This window comes from Oncorhynchus clarkii, chromosome 2, assembly GCF_045791955.1.
Source record: "Oncorhynchus clarkii lewisi isolate Uvic-CL-2024 chromosome 2, UVic_Ocla_1.0, whole genome shotgun sequence".
NCBI classification, from domain to species: domain Eukaryota; kingdom Metazoa; phylum Chordata; class Actinopteri; order Salmoniformes; family Salmonidae; genus Oncorhynchus; species Oncorhynchus clarkii.
In genome coordinates this window covers 84310864-84326960 of record NC_092148.1, presented here as the reverse complement: position 1 = coordinate 84326960, position 16097 = coordinate 84310864, and the positions used below count along the sequence as shown (strand labels likewise).

At 42.5% G+C, this 16097-nt stretch overlaps 1 protein-coding gene across 7 annotated transcripts in view; it reads right to left on the bottom strand.

Annotated features, from left to right (window-relative positions):
- The window catches only part of LOC139375281 (centrosomal protein 290), a 77504-nt gene that overhangs the window by 46414 nt on the left and 14993 nt on the right, over positions 1-16097 (bottom strand). For 4 of the 7 annotated variants that reach the window (XM_071116904.1, XM_071116939.1, XM_071116956.1 and 1 more), the window contains exons 3-14: positions 6983-7066; positions 5987-6056; positions 5837-5883; positions 5241-5390; positions 4985-5038; positions 3842-3988; positions 3203-3385; positions 2900-2989; positions 2196-2318; positions 959-979; positions 644-767; positions 155-327 (exon numbers count right to left, since the gene is read on the bottom strand). In XM_071116904.1, the coding sequence (XP_070973005.1) occupies positions 155-327; positions 644-767; positions 959-979; positions 2196-2318; positions 2900-2989; positions 3203-3385; positions 3842-3988; positions 4985-5038; positions 5241-5390; positions 5837-5883; positions 5987-6056; positions 6983-7066 (1266 nt within the window). The remainder of the gene's footprint in view (positions 1-154; positions 328-643; positions 768-958; positions 980-2195; positions 2319-2899; positions 2990-3202; positions 3386-3841; positions 3989-4984; positions 5039-5240; positions 5391-5836; positions 5884-5986; positions 6057-6982; positions 7067-16097) is intronic. The other 3 variants (XM_071116929.1, XM_071116946.1, XM_071116922.1) reach the window with 1 other exon arrangement.

Genomic DNA, 16097 nt, shown 5'->3' with positions numbered 1-16097 from the left:
ATTTGACAGACCAGACATCTCAAAAACAAAGCCTGTTGCATGAGTCATGAGAATCACCAAAGGGATGGGGGAAAATAGTTTTTTTGGACTTATTATGTTGGAGGACCTTAAGCAACTGAGCATTTGTGAAATTGGGCAGGCTAGGCAGACTTACAGACTCATAGAGTCTCATGTGGTTTAATGTGTCACTGAGCTCTTTGTCCTTGTCCCTGGCGTCTGTCTCGGCTAGCTCAGCCACACGTTCTGCTTCCTGTGCTCTTGTCTCTGTGGCCTGCAGCTTAGCGGTTAGCTCGTCCAGCTTCCTCTGCTGGATGGCTGAAGGCAGACCTGGGGAAAAACTTTGAGCTATAAGTTATTGCTAATAATGCTAAATCAGAGTTTATGGCTCTGTGCTACACTAGAGATACAAATGCTAATCCTAACGTGCTAAATGTCTTCCCTTTAAGAAACATTTTAGCTAAATTGTCTGAAGCTAAAAAATATACTGTAAAGTTGGCGCCAACTAACCTGCAGAGAACACCCACACTTTTTCAATCTTATAGCAATGTCGGTGCATAGCAGCCTTGGCTGACACCAGAACAACATTCCTTGTTAACAGCATCCAGATCTATGTGCTTTTACAACAAGACAATTTGACACGCACCTCTGTCTTTCTTCAGGGGCTTCTTGAGTTCCTCTATGAGCAGGGCATTTCTCTCCATCTCCCCCGTATACTGCTCCACTTGCTCTGTCAGCATCTTGATTTGATTGTCTCTCTCTAGCACGGCCTTGAAGACATTCACAAACATTTTATTAGTTTGGAACCAGCGTTAGTACAAGGACAACCACGGAAGAGCACAGCAGGTTGTGATTTGTGTACAATAACGTGTAATAAAAGACATGAGATCTTGTGAAATGAAATGAAAGCAGAGAGAGGTCTGTAAAATAGACAAGAAATATGGAGGACCGAGTAACTTACACCACATAGCTCATATATGACCTGGCCACGAGTTAGTGACGGGAGTGCAAGTAAAGACAGGAGAAAACAGGAGAAAAGAACAGAATGAATAGAAGAGAAGCTGCATTGGAAATGACAGATGGAACACAAAGATACAGTATCTTGTCTGTAGTCGGTACCGCCGATGTGCCAACATCTGCCTGTAGTGTCTGAATGGTTTGGGCTACACACTAATATGACCCCTCCATAGAAGGTGAGACTCTCATGAACAAGATGGTGTTCTCAGTTTTTACCTACAACCCCCACAAGTGTCACAGGACTTGTCTGAAGTTTATCTGGTACTGGGCCAAAAAATGAATGGAAGTGAATAGGGCATTTCCAAGTCAAAGGTGGTCATTCCACGGTAAAAAATAAATACATACTTCTTATATCTTTCAGATATAGGACAGCCACTTCCAAACATACTTCCTTTTAAATCATTTTAAAATATCTATTTTTCCATGTATGAATCTGTTATTCAATGTGTTTCTATGGGCTGATAGCCGAAAAGCCCAATTCAATGTCTTTATATACAGTACCAGTCAAAAGTTTGGACACACCCACTCATTCAAAAGTTTTTCTTAATTTTTACTATTTTCTACATTGTAGAATAATAGTGAAGACATCAAAACTATGAAATAACACATATGGAATCATGTAGTAACCAAAAAAGTGTTAAACAAATTACAGCTTTGCACTGGTACTGTATATATATTTTTTATACCTATAGGGATACTACAATTCTAAATCAAATAGCTAAATGATCCTTGGTATGACCATCTTAAAACAATTCCATATGTTATCTTAGTAGAAACTTAGCCCCTGGCACTAAGTTAAATATTTTCACAGTTGAAATATATATCTTTCAACAGACAGATATTTCAAAGATGAAGATAAACAAAAAACACACTGTTTGAACAGATAGATTTAGAGATTTCCTAATATAGTATAAAATGCCACCGTTTTTAAAGTAATTTGTCGTTGCATGTACTGTATGTACCAAATACTGCACAAAAAGTTCCCTCACAGGAACAATTAATTATCTCTATTGAAGTTTGAAAACGTACTGTAAGTTGCTCACTACTGTAAGTCGGTCTGGATAAGAGCGGCTGTTAAATGACTAAAATGTAAATGTAAAATTCAGATCTAGCCAAGTTCCTTAGATGTATTAATATGTATGTATTTACATAAAGATAAGGATTTCAGCTTTGAGACGGACCTGCTGCAAGGCGATGATGTTGCTCTTGTCCGTGTCCATCTGGGTCGAGCGTAGCTTGTCCCTTAGCTCACGGATCATGTGCTGGTACTCCATGATCTCCTCATCCTTACCAGCCAGCACTCTCTGAAAATCACAAAACACAGACACAATCAAGGCCACTCAGAAAAACGCAGAGATCACCAGGGCCACTGACAAAACAACACAGCTGCAACTAACCAGGCAGTATGCTTTGATGAGGACAGGCCCCGAGCTAAAATGTTTTAATTTATGCTGATTGACTACTAATGTTTGAAGTGTGAAGAATAAATGTAAATATTTCCTCTATACATAGAGTACCAGTCAAAAGTTTGGATAAAGTTTGCAAAGCTGTCATCAAGGCAAAGGATGGCTACTTTTAAGAATCTCAAATATAAAATGTTGATTTGTTTAACACTTTTTTGGTTACTACATGATTCCATATGTGTTATTTAATAGTTTGATGTCTTCACTATTATTCTACAATGTATAAAATAGTCAAAATAAAGAAAAACCCTTGAATGAGTAGATGTCTCCAAACTTTTGACTGGTACTGTAATTAGCTGTGTGCTGTCAAGTTCTTTAATGATTCAGAAAACATACAGACAGCAGCATGCAGTACTTGATACAATCAGTGTATCGCCTGCTGCCTTTTCTCTCAGCCAGGTAAATAATGTGAGAACACCCACCTTCCATTCGTCCACCTTGGCATTCACGGCTGCCATGACTGGGTCATCTTCCTCCGCCCGGCTCTGAATCTGCTCTGTCAGCTCTCTGACCTGAAGTGAAGAACACAGCAGTATATTGTTTTTATTCAACACCAATGGATGTATGTTATTTACACTGTCAATTCCCAATAATGATTCAATATTAGAAATGCTTCATAAAGTCTATGCAAAGCCGTGCTGAAACTTTCCCAGGTTCAACCTTTACATTTGTCCGTATAACCGGAAAACCAGATTGCAACCTGTAATTTTGTCCCTCTAGGTTACCTGTAGCTTGGCGTGGTCCCTCTCCTTCCTAAGCTGGTCCATGATGGAGTCTGTCTGCTGCACAACGATCTTCATCTTGTTGTACTCGTCCGTCATCGTCTCCATCTCCTTCACTGACTCCTCTAGGCTCTTCTGCATCTGATCGTTCTGTGTCTTCAGGTGGGCGACCTCTTCCTCCGCACGCTAGAGGTAGAGGAATGAGGACACAGGTCTGGGGTTAGTACAGTAAGAAACGTACTGTAAATCATGCAATGATATCATGTCCATGTATTTTTCAAGTCACGACTTATCTTTAATACCCCTTTGACACTACTGAGCCAAGTCAAGGCGAGTTGTACTGCACTGGCCTGGTTACGCATTAGGGTAATATCCAAATCAGGGAAGTTTCGGGCTCCCGAGTGGCGCTGCATCTCAGTGCTAGAGGCGTCACTACAGACCCTGGTTTGATTCCAGGCTGTATCACAACCGGCAGTGATTGGGAGTCTCTTAGGGCGGCGCACAATTGGCCCAGGGTCGTCCGGGTTAGGGTTTGGCCGGGGTTGGCTGTCATTGTAAATAAGAATTTGTTCTTAACTGACTTGCCTAGTTAAATAAAGGTTAAATAAAATAAATAAATTGTATGAAAGGGGTCTGCAGTACCTGAACGTCCTCCATGCACTGGTAGAGCTGTCTGTTGGCTGAGTTGAGTCTCCTCTGTGTCTCAGTACTCTCCTCTCTGGACTGGACCGGCTCCTTCTGGTCCAGCTCCCTCCTGTAGAAGTCTACATCCTGCTGGAGCTGCTCGTTCTGACACACCGCAGGAGAGGAGACACAGTTAGAGAGGAGTAGTGGGACCCAGTGCCTAATCTACTCTCACAGGTTAACTACTGCATCATCATATAGTTGTCCAACCACATACTACAACACACACTTATACTGGTGTATACTGTCATACACGTATTATGAACAGTTAACATACACTTATACTGGTGTATACTGTCATACACGTATTATGAACAGTTAACATACACTTATATTGGTGTATACTGTCATACACGTATTACGAACAGTTAACACACAGTTAACACACACTTATATTGGTGTATACTGTCACACGTATTACGAACAGTTAACACACAGTTAACACACACTTATATTGGTGTATACTGTCATATACGTATTATGAACAGTTAACATACACTTATACTGGTGTATACTGTCATATACGTATTATGAACAGTTAACATACACTTATACTGGTGTATACTGTCATATACGTATTATGAACAGTTAACACAAACGCAGACAGACACTCACTGGTGTTCTCCTTACTTGGACAAACACTTATTTTCACCTTAAAAAGGTCCAATGCAGCTATTCTTATCTTAAAGTCAAATTATTTCTGGGCAACAATGAAGAACCTTAATGTGATTGTTTTAATTTAAAATGGTCAAAAACAAACTAAAATAGCTTATTGGCAAAAAGCAATTTCTCAAACAAGAATTTTGCTACCACTGTCTGGGAGTGGTCTGAGTGGGGAGGGGAAAACAGAAAACTAACTGTTATTGTCAGAGAGGTTTGGAACTCTCTTTCTTATTGATCTATTATGAAATGTACCGCAGGCCAAAGCTCCTTTCCACCAAAACAGGCAGAAATTTCAGGCCGTCTTTTCAAACAGCTCTTACACTAAAAAGGGTATTATCATAATTTGGGCACAACGTAGCAAAACATTTTGAAACGTAAACAAAAATGAGTGTTCAGGTAGTGCCTCCCCAATTCAGACACGACTATGTTGTCACTAACCTCTCTTTTCAGCTTCCTGCTCTCATCCTCAGCCTCCTCTGCCCGAATCATCAACTGTGGGAACACATGGGAGATATTAGTTGCATTGGAATTTTGAACACAATGGGAGATTACTTTGTATAGGCTACATACAATAAAATCAATTGAATATTTTGCACAAAGTAGGAAGATCTTAGTATAGTGTTGAGAACACAATGACACACATTAACACTAGCTCACTATGGAATTAATGACGTCTCATAACATAAGGTCATACTTCCTCATTGATTTTCTTCTCCTTGCTCGTCTCTTTCTCCAACTGTTGGATATCCTTCTCTCTACGGTTCAACTGGGCCTCCAGTGTGCGCATCTCGTCCCGCAGGAAGCGAGTATCTGGCCCGCCGCCAACGCCCGACTTCTTGGCCATCTGGACAGGAAATCAAGCAGACAACAAACTCTCAGGCCCCCTCTGTTTACAACACTTACTCATGTACTTAAACTACCACCAGTCTCTCGAAAAACAAGATTAGGTTATGTCTCCATTTGCTTCTATGAACGTGTGAAAGAAGTCCCAGGGCCAGATTATTGTTCAGGAAACGCAGAGAACAGCTCAACAAACTGCAGCGTAGCAGAGCACTCTAATCTCCTTAAGTGCCGTCATTCTATGGTCACAGTTTACAATCTCCTTTGTGGACAGTGAGGGACTTTACTATTGGTTGAGAGGTGTACTAAGTCCTATTGAAGAAAACTGAGCATGAGTTGAAATGACCTGTGCTCCAATTCAATCAAAACTGCTTTCCAGAAACTGCAGTTTTGATTGGACCCTAATGCTTCACAGTTCAATTTAATGACAACATTCACACCAAGCCTTACCTCTAACTCTTGTTCCCACTTTAACTCCTTGGCCTTCCACTCATTTTCTGTAAGACATGAAAGAGATACTGTTGTAGTATCTACTGCGGGCCATTCATTTCAAATATTCGTCCCAACAACTGGATTGAAAACAATGCTTTATGCACCTACCCGATCTAGCTTGTTCTGTCCCGGCATTATCGATGAGTTCAAATGCCATAGTAACCTCCTCTTTCTTCAACTGCAAAAAAATAAAACAATTTTAGTAAGCTTGGGCGGTGTACCTTATATAGAAAATGTTGGTCAGCACACCTTGTTATTGGATTTTCAACATTGCAGAAATAATTTTATTTGAGTAAATATTAGTTCACAATTTTTATAAAAAAAAGAAAAAAGAAAAATGGCATGGACAAAATTATTGGCTCCCTGGAGCTAGTACTTGGTTTCACAGCCTTTGGCCAAGATAACTGCAGACAAACACTAACCATCAATGACCTGAATCACATCCATAACCTATGACGAGAGCTGGAAACAGTAGTTGGTGGAGTGCACCCCTCATACATTGAAGAATTAGCACAGTTCCGTGCTGAATAGTGGGCCAAATTGCCAGTAGAAAGGTGCAGCAAGCTCATTGATGGCTACAAGAAGAGTTTGGGCAGTTATCGTGGCCAAAGCCTGTGTAACCAAGTACTAGCTCCAGGGTGGCAATCATTTTGTCCATGCCATTTTACTTTGATTTCCTAAATCAAAATTGTAAACTTAAGTTTACAAAAATGTAACTGGTTTCTGTTGAACATCCAATAACAAGGTGTGGAGACCAAAAGTTATTTTCAATTTCAACTTGTTTTAGAAGAAATATGGAATTATTTAATTAAGAAAAGTGCAAGGCTGCCAATATATTTGACCGCAACTGTATGTTACATGAAACTGAGACTATAACAGATGAATACTGTAAATCCACCCAAAAGCAGGTCAAGTATCTGAAGCAAATATAATCAAACTTTTCTATATTAATTATACCACACTGTGTAGAGCTTATTCCTTCAAAGCAACTACGTAATGTATTCCACTCTGATATTAACACTGGATAAAATCATTTCAGCACAGTTTTAGTGAGCTTGAGTAATGCATCTCTGGATGTGTCTGGGTAATAATAGCATTGGACACCTTCAGAAGGCCTTGAACGACTCGCAAGAGGTGAACAATTTTCTCTGGGCTTCCATCTTTCAACTCCCGCTCCCATCGTTTGACCTGTAGAGAAATAGAGCACCATTGCTTTTCAATGAAACATAAAGCAAAATTGTCCTCAGGCAGAAACACAGCAACAACAGTACTGCTTTGTGCAAAATTAAGTAAACCCTGAGCATAACAGTCTGTCAAGACCCAGGAACAAGTACTGCTTGGTATTTTATGCATGTTCCTGTCCAGTGGTGACTCATCATTAAGGGCAGTTGGGACAGAGCCACGTTACCTGTTGCATGTTATTTTTGCATAAATACGTGCCACAAATCATTGAGTTAATTAAGCCTCCATACAAACATGGTCTCTTTTTTGCTTTCTTGAGTAAGGCAGCTCCAAAATGCAGGTGTTTCAGCCTAGCTCAGTGCTTTCTGTGGTGGTGGGGCAGCCAGTAGAAAATACAGAGTTTAGGGGTTGGTAATGTTCTCTAGTTGCGCTGTGATTGTCTCAGCGTTCTGTCTCTCATGGGGACACTACGTCACTGCCAAATCTAAGGGTAGAGCTGGAAAAATCAAGCACCTTGGGTGCTGGCATACAGTTACATTAGAAGTGCCCATCCAAGAAGGTGCAAGGTCATTGGCCATAGATAAAATTAAGTCAAATCACATTATATCTACAGTAGCTTTGATTGGACATGTCAACATCATACTTTCAAAATCTTAGCTAGCAGTCATCATCATGAATCACGTCGACAATCTACTGGCAAATCCTTTTTAATCCTTGTCAAATGAAGTAAAAAATGAAGAGTAATTACAGATAAAACGTATCGATGCTCATCGGCCATTGGAAATAAACATTACACAACAAGTTGGAAATCGCAAATTCAAGAATGAGTTATTTGGATGGAATCAGTGGCTAACTGCAAGCATTGCAATCACTTGCCTGTGTGTGTGGTCCCAAGTCTGGGTTTACATTCAACATTGGCCATGCTGTCAATCCAGCATGATCTCTGCCGCGCTCAAAACAACTGTAAACTCGGAAATCTGACTTCAGTGAGTTCAAGACAACTGGGAACTCGGGGAAAAACAAGCTCAGACTGGGAAAATAAGTTTTGAACGGTCATCCAACTTGGAATTGTAAATTGGGAACTCGGGCCTCTTTCTAGAGCTATGACCTGAAGATCACTGACATCATGATTCAACCTTTTTCAGTGTTCCCAGCTGTCTTGAAAGCACCATAAAACCATAGAATGCCAGACTTTGATGACAAAATTTGCCCATGAAGGACCACCTTGCTGTTCAAATGAGCAAAGCACAACAATGCAAAAATGTATTGTATGCTGCTGCATAAATTATGTTATATGCCAGGGATACAGTGGGGCAAAAAAGTATTTAGTCAGCCACCAATTGTGCAAGTTCATCCACTTAAAAAGATGAGAGAGGCCTGTAATTTTCATCATAGGTACACTTCAACTATGACAGACAAAATGAGAAAGAAAAATCCAGAAAATCACATTGTAGGAAATCATTATTATTATTTTTTGTTGAATTTTACCAATTTTTCTCCCCAATTTCGTGGTATCCAATTGTTGTAGTAGCTACTATCTTGTCTCATCGCTACAACTCCTGTACGGGCTCGGGAGAGACGAAGGTTGAAAGTCATGCGTCCTCCGATACACAACCCAACCAAGCCGCACTGCTTCTTAACACAGCGCGCATCCAACCCGGAAACCAGCACCGTGCACCTGGCAACCTTGGTTAGCGCGTACTGCGCCCGGCCCGCCACAGGAGCCGCTGGTGCGCGATGAGACAAGGACATCCCTACAGACCAATCCCTCCCTAACCCGGACGACGCTAGGCCAATTGTGCGTCGCCCCACTGACCTCCCGGTCGCGGCCGGTTACGACAGAGCCTGGGCGCGAACCCAGGGTCATTGTAGGGTTTTTAATGAATTGATTTGCAAATTATGGTGGAAAATAAGTATTTGGTCAATAACAAAAGTTTGTTTCAATACTTTATGTACCCTTTGTTGGCAATGACAGAGGTCAAACGTTTTCTGTAAGTCTTCACAAGGTTTTCACACACTGTTGCTGATATTTTGGCCCATTCCTCCATGCAGATCTCCTCTAGAGCAGTGATGTTTTGGGGCTGTTGCTAGGCAACACAGACTTTCAACTCCCTCCAAAGATTTTCTATGAGGTTGAGATCTGGAGACTGGCTAGGCCACTCCAGGACCTTGAAATGCTTCTTACGAAGCCACTCCTTCGTTGCCCGGGCGGTGTGTTTGGGATCATTGTCATGCTGAAAGATCCAGCCACGTAACATCTTCGATGTTAGGATGAAACAGTCAGAGATCACCAAGCGCAACATAGCTTCTGCGTGTAAATCAGCTAGAAAGATGTGTCGGCATCGAGTAATTGTCTCTGGCCCCCTCCCAGTTAGGGGGAGTGATGAGCTCTACAGCAGAGTCTCACAACTCAATCGCTGGTTGAAAACTGTTTTCTGCCCCTCCCAAAAGATAGAATTTGTAGATAATTGGCCCTCTTTCTGGGACTCACCCACAAACAGGACCAAGCCTGACCTGCTGAGGAGTGACGGACTCCATCCTAGCTGGAGGGGTGCTCTCATTTTATCTACCAACATAGACAGGGCTCTAACTCCTCTAGCTCCACAATGAAATAGGGTGCAGGCCAGGCAGCAGGCTGTTAGCCAGCCTGCCAGCATAGTGGAGTCTGCCACTAGCACAGTCAGTGTAGTCAGCTCAGCTATCACCATTGAGACCGTGTCTGTGCCTCGACCTGGGTTGGGCAAAACTAAACATGGCGGTGTTCGCCTTAGCAATCTCACTAGGATAAAGACCACCTCCATTCCTGTCATTATTGAAAGAGATCATGATACCTCACATCTCAAAATAGGGCTACTTAATGTTAGATCCCTTACTTCAAAGGCAATTATAGTCAATGAACTAATCACTGATCATAATCTTGATGTGATTGGCCTGACTGAAACATGGCTTAAGCCTGATGAATTTACTGTGTTAAATGAGGCCTCACCTCCTGGCTACACTAGTGACCATATCCCCCGTGCATCCCGCAAAGGCGGAGGTGTTGCTAACATTTACGATAGCAAATTTCAATTTACAAAAAAAAAAATGACGTTTTCGTCTTTTGAGCTTCTAGTCATGAAATCTATGCAGCCTACTCAATCACTTTTTATAGCTACTGTTTACAGGCCTCCTGGGCCATATACAGCGTTCCTCACTGAGTTCCCTGAATTCCTATCGGACCTTGTAGTCATAGCGGATAATATTCTAATCTTTGGTGACTTTAATATTCACATGGAAAAGTCCACAGACCCACTCCAAAAGGCTTTCGGAGCCATCATCGACTCAGTGGGTTTTGTCCAACATGTCTCTGGACCCACTCACTGTCACAGTCATACGCTGGACCTAGTTTTGTCCCATGGAATAAATGTTGTGGATCTTAATGTTTTTCCTCATAATCCTGGACTATCGGACCACCATTTTATTACGTTTGCAATTGCAACAAATAATCTGCTCAGACCCCAACCAAGGATCATCAAAAGTCGTGCTATAAATTCACAGACAACACAAAGATTCCTTGATGTCCTTCCAGATTCCCTCTGTCTACCCAAGGACGCCAGAGGACAAAAATCAGTTAACCACCTAACTGAGGAACTCAACTTAACCTTGCGCAATACCCTAGATGCAGTTGCACCCCTAAAAACTAAAAACATTTCTCATAAGAAACTAGCTCCCTGGTACACAGAAAATACCCGAGCTCTGAAGCAAGCTTCCAGAAAATTGGAACGGAAATGGCGCCACACCAAACTGGAAGTCTTCCGACTAGCTTGGAAAGACAGTACTGTGCAGTACCGAAGAGCCCTTACTGCTGCTCGATCATCCTATTTTTCTAACTTAATTGAGGAAAATAAGAACAATCCGAAATTCCTTTTTGATACTGTCGCAAAGCTAACTAAAAAGCAGCATTCCCCAAGAGAGGATGACTTTCACTTTAGCAGTGATAAATTCATGAACTTCTTTGAGGAAAAGATTATGATTATTAGAAAGCAAATTACGGACTCCTCCTTAAATCTGCGTATTCCTTCAAAGCTCAGTTGTCCTGAGTCTGCACAACTCTGCCAGGACCTAGGATCAAGAGAGACGCTCAAGTGTTTTAGTACTATATCTCTTGACACAATGATGAAAATAATCATGGCCTCTAAACCTTCAAGCTGCATACTGGACCCTATTCCAACTAAACTACTGAAAGAGCTGCTTCCTGTGCTTGGCCCTCCTATGTTGAACATAATAAACGGCTCTCTATCCACCGGATGTGTACCAAACTCACTAAAAGTGGCAGTAATAAAGCCTCTCTTGAAAAAGCCAAACCTTGACCCAGAAAATATAAAAAACTATCGGCCTATATCGAATCTTCCATTCCTCTCAAAAATTTTAGAAAAGGCTGTTGCGCAACAACTCACTGCCTTCCTGAAGACAAACAATGTATACGAAATGCTTCAGTCTGGTTTTAGACCCCATCATAGCACTGAGACGGCACTTGTGAAGGTGGTAAATGACATTTTAATGGCATCGGACCGAGGCTCTGCATCTGTCCTCGTGCTCCTAGACCTTAGTGCTGCTTTTGATACCATCGATCACCACATTCTTTTGGAGAGATTGGAAACCCAAATTGGTCTACACGGACAAGTTCTGGCCTGGTTTAGATCTTATCTGTCGGAAAGATATCAGTTTGTCTCTGTGAATGGTTTGTCCTCTGACAAATCAACTGTAAATTTCGGTGTTCCTCAAGGTTCCGTTTTAGGACCACTATTGTTTTCACTATATATTTTACCTCTTGGGGATGTCATTCGAAAACATAATGTTAACTTTCACTGCTATGCGGATGACACACAGCTGTACATTTCAATTAAACATGGTGAAGCCCCAAAATTGCCCTTGCTAGAAGAATGTGTTTCAGACATAAGGAAGTGGATGGCTGCAAACTGTCTACTTTTAAACTCGGACAAAACAGAGATGCTTGTTCTAAGTCCCAAGAAACAAAGAGATCTTCTGTTGAATCTGACAATTAATCTTAATGGTTGTACAGTCGTCTCAAATAAAACTGTGAAGGACCTCGGCGTTACTCTGGACCCTGATCTCTCTTTTGAAGAACATATCAAGACCATTTCAAGGACAGCTTTTTTTCCATCTACGTAACATTGCAAAAATCAGAAACTTTCTGTCCAAAAATGATGCAGAAAAATTAATCCATGCTTTTGTCACTTCCAGGTTAGACTACTGCAATGCTCTACTTTCCGGCTACCCGGATAAAGCACTAAATAAACTTCAGTTAGTGCTAAATACAGCTGCTAGAATCCTGACTAGAACCAAAAAATTTGATCATATTACTCCAGTGCTAGCCTCTCTACACTGGCTTCCTGTCAAAGCAAGGGCTGATTTCAAGGTTTTACTGCTAACCTACAAAGCATTACATGGGCTTGCTCCTACCTATCTCTCTGATTTGGTCCTGCCGTACATACCTACACGTACGCTACGGTCACAAGACGCAGGCCTCCTAATTGTCCCTAGAATTTTTAAGCAAACAGCTGGAGGCAGGGCTTTCTCCTATAGAGCTCCATTTTTATGGAACGGTCTGCCTACCCATGTCAGAGACGCAAACTCGGTCTCAACCTTTAAGTCTTTACTGAAGACTCATCTCTTCAGTGGGTCATATGATTGAGTGTAGTCTGGCCCAGGAGTGGGAGGGTGAACGGAAAGGCTCTGGAGCAACGAACCGCCCTTGCTGTCTCTGCCTGGCCGGTTCCCCTCTTTCCACTGGGATTCTCTGCCTCTAACCCTATTACAGGGGCTGAGTCACTGGCTTTACTGGGGCTCTCTCATGCCGTCCCTGGAGGGGGTGCGTCACCTGTGTGGGTTGAGTCACTGATGTGGTCATCCTGTCTGGGTTGGCGCCCCCCCCCCCCCCCCCTTGGGTTGTGCCGTGGCGGAGGTCTTTGTGGGCTATACTCAGCCTTGTCTCAGGATGGTAAGTTGGTGGTTGAAGATATCCCTCTAGTGTTGTGGGGGCTGTGCTTTGGCAAAGTGGGTGGGGTTATATCCTTCCTGTTTGGCCCTGTCCGGGGGTGTCCTCGGATGGGGCCACAGTGTCTCCTGACCCCTCCTGTCTCAGCCTCCAGTATTTATGCTGCAGTAGTTTATGTGTCGGGGGGCTAGGGTCAGTTTGTTATATCTGGAGTACTTCTCCTGTCCTATTCGGTGTCCTGTGTGAATCTAAGTGTGCGTTCTCTAATTCTCTCCTTCTCTCTTTCTCTCTCTCGGAGGACCTGAGCCCTAGGACCATGCCCCAGGACTACCTGACATGATGACTCCTTGCTGTCCCCAGTCCACCTGGCTGTGCTGCTGCTCCAGTTTCAACTGTTCTGCCTTATTATTATTCGACCATGCTGGTCATTTATGAACATTTGAACATCTTGGCCATGTTCTGTTATAATCTCCACCCGGCACAGCCAGAAGAGGACTGGCCATCCCACATATGCTCTCTCTAATTCTCTCTTTCTTTCTCTCTCTCGGAGGACCTGAGCCATAGGACCATGCCCCAGGAATACCTGACATGATGACTCCTTGCTGTCCCCAGTCCACCTGACTGTGCTGCTGCTCCAGTTTCAACTATTCTGCCTTATTATTATTCGACCATGCTGGTCATTTATGAACATTTGAACATCTTGACCATGTTTTGTTATAATCTCCACCCGGCACAGCCAGAAGAGGACTGGCCACCCCACATAGCCTGGTTCCTCTCTAGGTTTCTTCCTAGGTTTTGGCCTTTCTAGGGAGTTTTTCCTAGCCACCGTGCTTCTACACCTGCATTGCTTGCTGTTTGGGGTTTTAGGCTGGGTTTCTGTACAGCACTTTGAGATATCAGCTGATGTACGAAGGGCTATATAAATACATTTGATTTGATTTGATTTGATTTGATTCAATGCCCTTGCTGATGGAAGGAGGTTTTCACTCAAAATCTCACGATACATGGCCCCATTCATTCTTTCCTTTACACGGATCAGTCGTCCTGGTCGCTTTGCAGAAAAACAGCCCCAAAGCATGATGTTTCCACCCCCATGCTTCACAGTAGGTATGTTGTTCTTTGGATGTTACTCAGCATTCTTTGTCCTCCAAACACGACGAGTTGAGTTTTTACCAAAAAGTTATATTTTGGTTTCATCTGACCATATGACATTCTCCCAATCTTCTTCTGGATCATCCAAATGCTCTCCAGCAAACTTCAGACGTGCCTGGACATGTCCTGGCTTAAGCAGGGGGACACGTCTGGCACTGCAGGATTTGAGTCCCTGGCGGCGTAGTGTGTTACTGATGGTAGGCTTTGTTACTTTGGTCCCAGCTCTCTGCAGGTCATTCACTAGGTCCCCCCGTGTGGTTCTGGGATTTTTGCTCAAAGTTCTTGTGATCATTTTGACCCCACGGGGTGAGATCTTGCGTGGAGCCCCAGATCGAGGGAGATTATCAGTGGTCTTGTGTGTCTTCCATTTCCTAATAATTGCTCCCACAGTTGATTTCTTCAAACCAAGCTGCTTACCTGTTGCAGATTCAGTCTTCTCAGCCTGGTGCAGGTCTACAATTTTGTTTCTGGTGTCCTTTGACAGCTCTTTGGTCTTGGCCATAGTGGAGTTTGGAGTGTGACTGTTTGAGGTTGTGGACAGGTGTCTTTTATACTGACAACAAGTTCAAACAGGTGCCATTAACACAGGTATCGAGTGGAGGACAGAGGAGCCTCTTAAAGAATACGTTACAGGTCTGTGAGAGCCAGAAATCTTGCTTGTTTGTAGGTGACCAAATACTTATTTTCCACCATAATTTGCAAATAAATTCATTAAAAATCCTACAATGTGATTTTATGGATTTTTCCCCCTCATTTTGTCTGTCATAGTTGAAGTGTACCTATGCTGAAAATTACAGGCCTCTCTCATCTTTTTAAGTGGGAGAACTTGCACAATTGGTGGCTGACTAAATACTTTTTTGGCCCACTGTACAGTGCCTTGCGAAAGTATTCGGCCCCCTTGAACTTTGCAACCTTTTGCCACATTTCAGGCTTCAAACATAAATATATAAAACTGTATTTTTTTGTGAAGAATCAACAACAAGTGGGACACAATCATGAAGTGGAACGACATTTATTGGATATTTCAAACTTTTGTAACAAATCAAAAACTGAAAAATTGGGCGTGCAAAATTATTCAGCCCCTTTACTTTCAGTGCAGCAAACTCTCTCCAGAAGTTCAGTGAGGATCTCTGAATGATCCAATGTTGACCTAAATGACTAATGATGATAAATACAATCCACCTGTGTGTAATCAAGTCTCTGTATAAATGCACCTGCACTGTGATGGTCTCAGAGGTCCGTTAAAAGCACAGAGAGCATCATGAAGAACAAGGAACACACCAGGCAGGTCCGAGATACTGTTGTGAAGTAGTTTAAAGCCGGATTTGGATACAAAAAGATTTCCCAAGCTTTAAACATCCCAAGGAGCACTGCGCAAGCGATAATATTGAAATCGAAGGAGTATCAGACCACTGCAAATCTACCAAGACCTGGCCGTCCCTCTAAACTTTCAGCTCATACAAGGAGAAGACTGATCAGAGATGCAGCCAAGAGGCCCATGATCACTCTGGATGAACTGCAGAGATCTACAGCTGAGGTGGGAGACTCTGTCCATAGGACAACAATCAGTCGTATATTGCACAAATCTGGCCTTTATGGAAGAGTGGCAAGAAGAAAGCCATTTCTTAAAGATATCCATAAAAAGTGTTGTTTAAAGTTTGCCACAAGCCACCTGGGAGACACACCAAACATGTGGAAGAAGGTGCTCTGGTCAGATGAAACCAAAATTGAACTTTTTGGCAACAATGCAAAACGTTATGTTTGGCGTAAAATAAACACAGCTGAACACACCATCCCCACTGTCAAACATGGTGGTGGCAGCATCATGGTTTGGGCCTGCTTTTCTTCAGCAGGGACAGGGAAGATGGTTAAAATTGATGGGAAGAT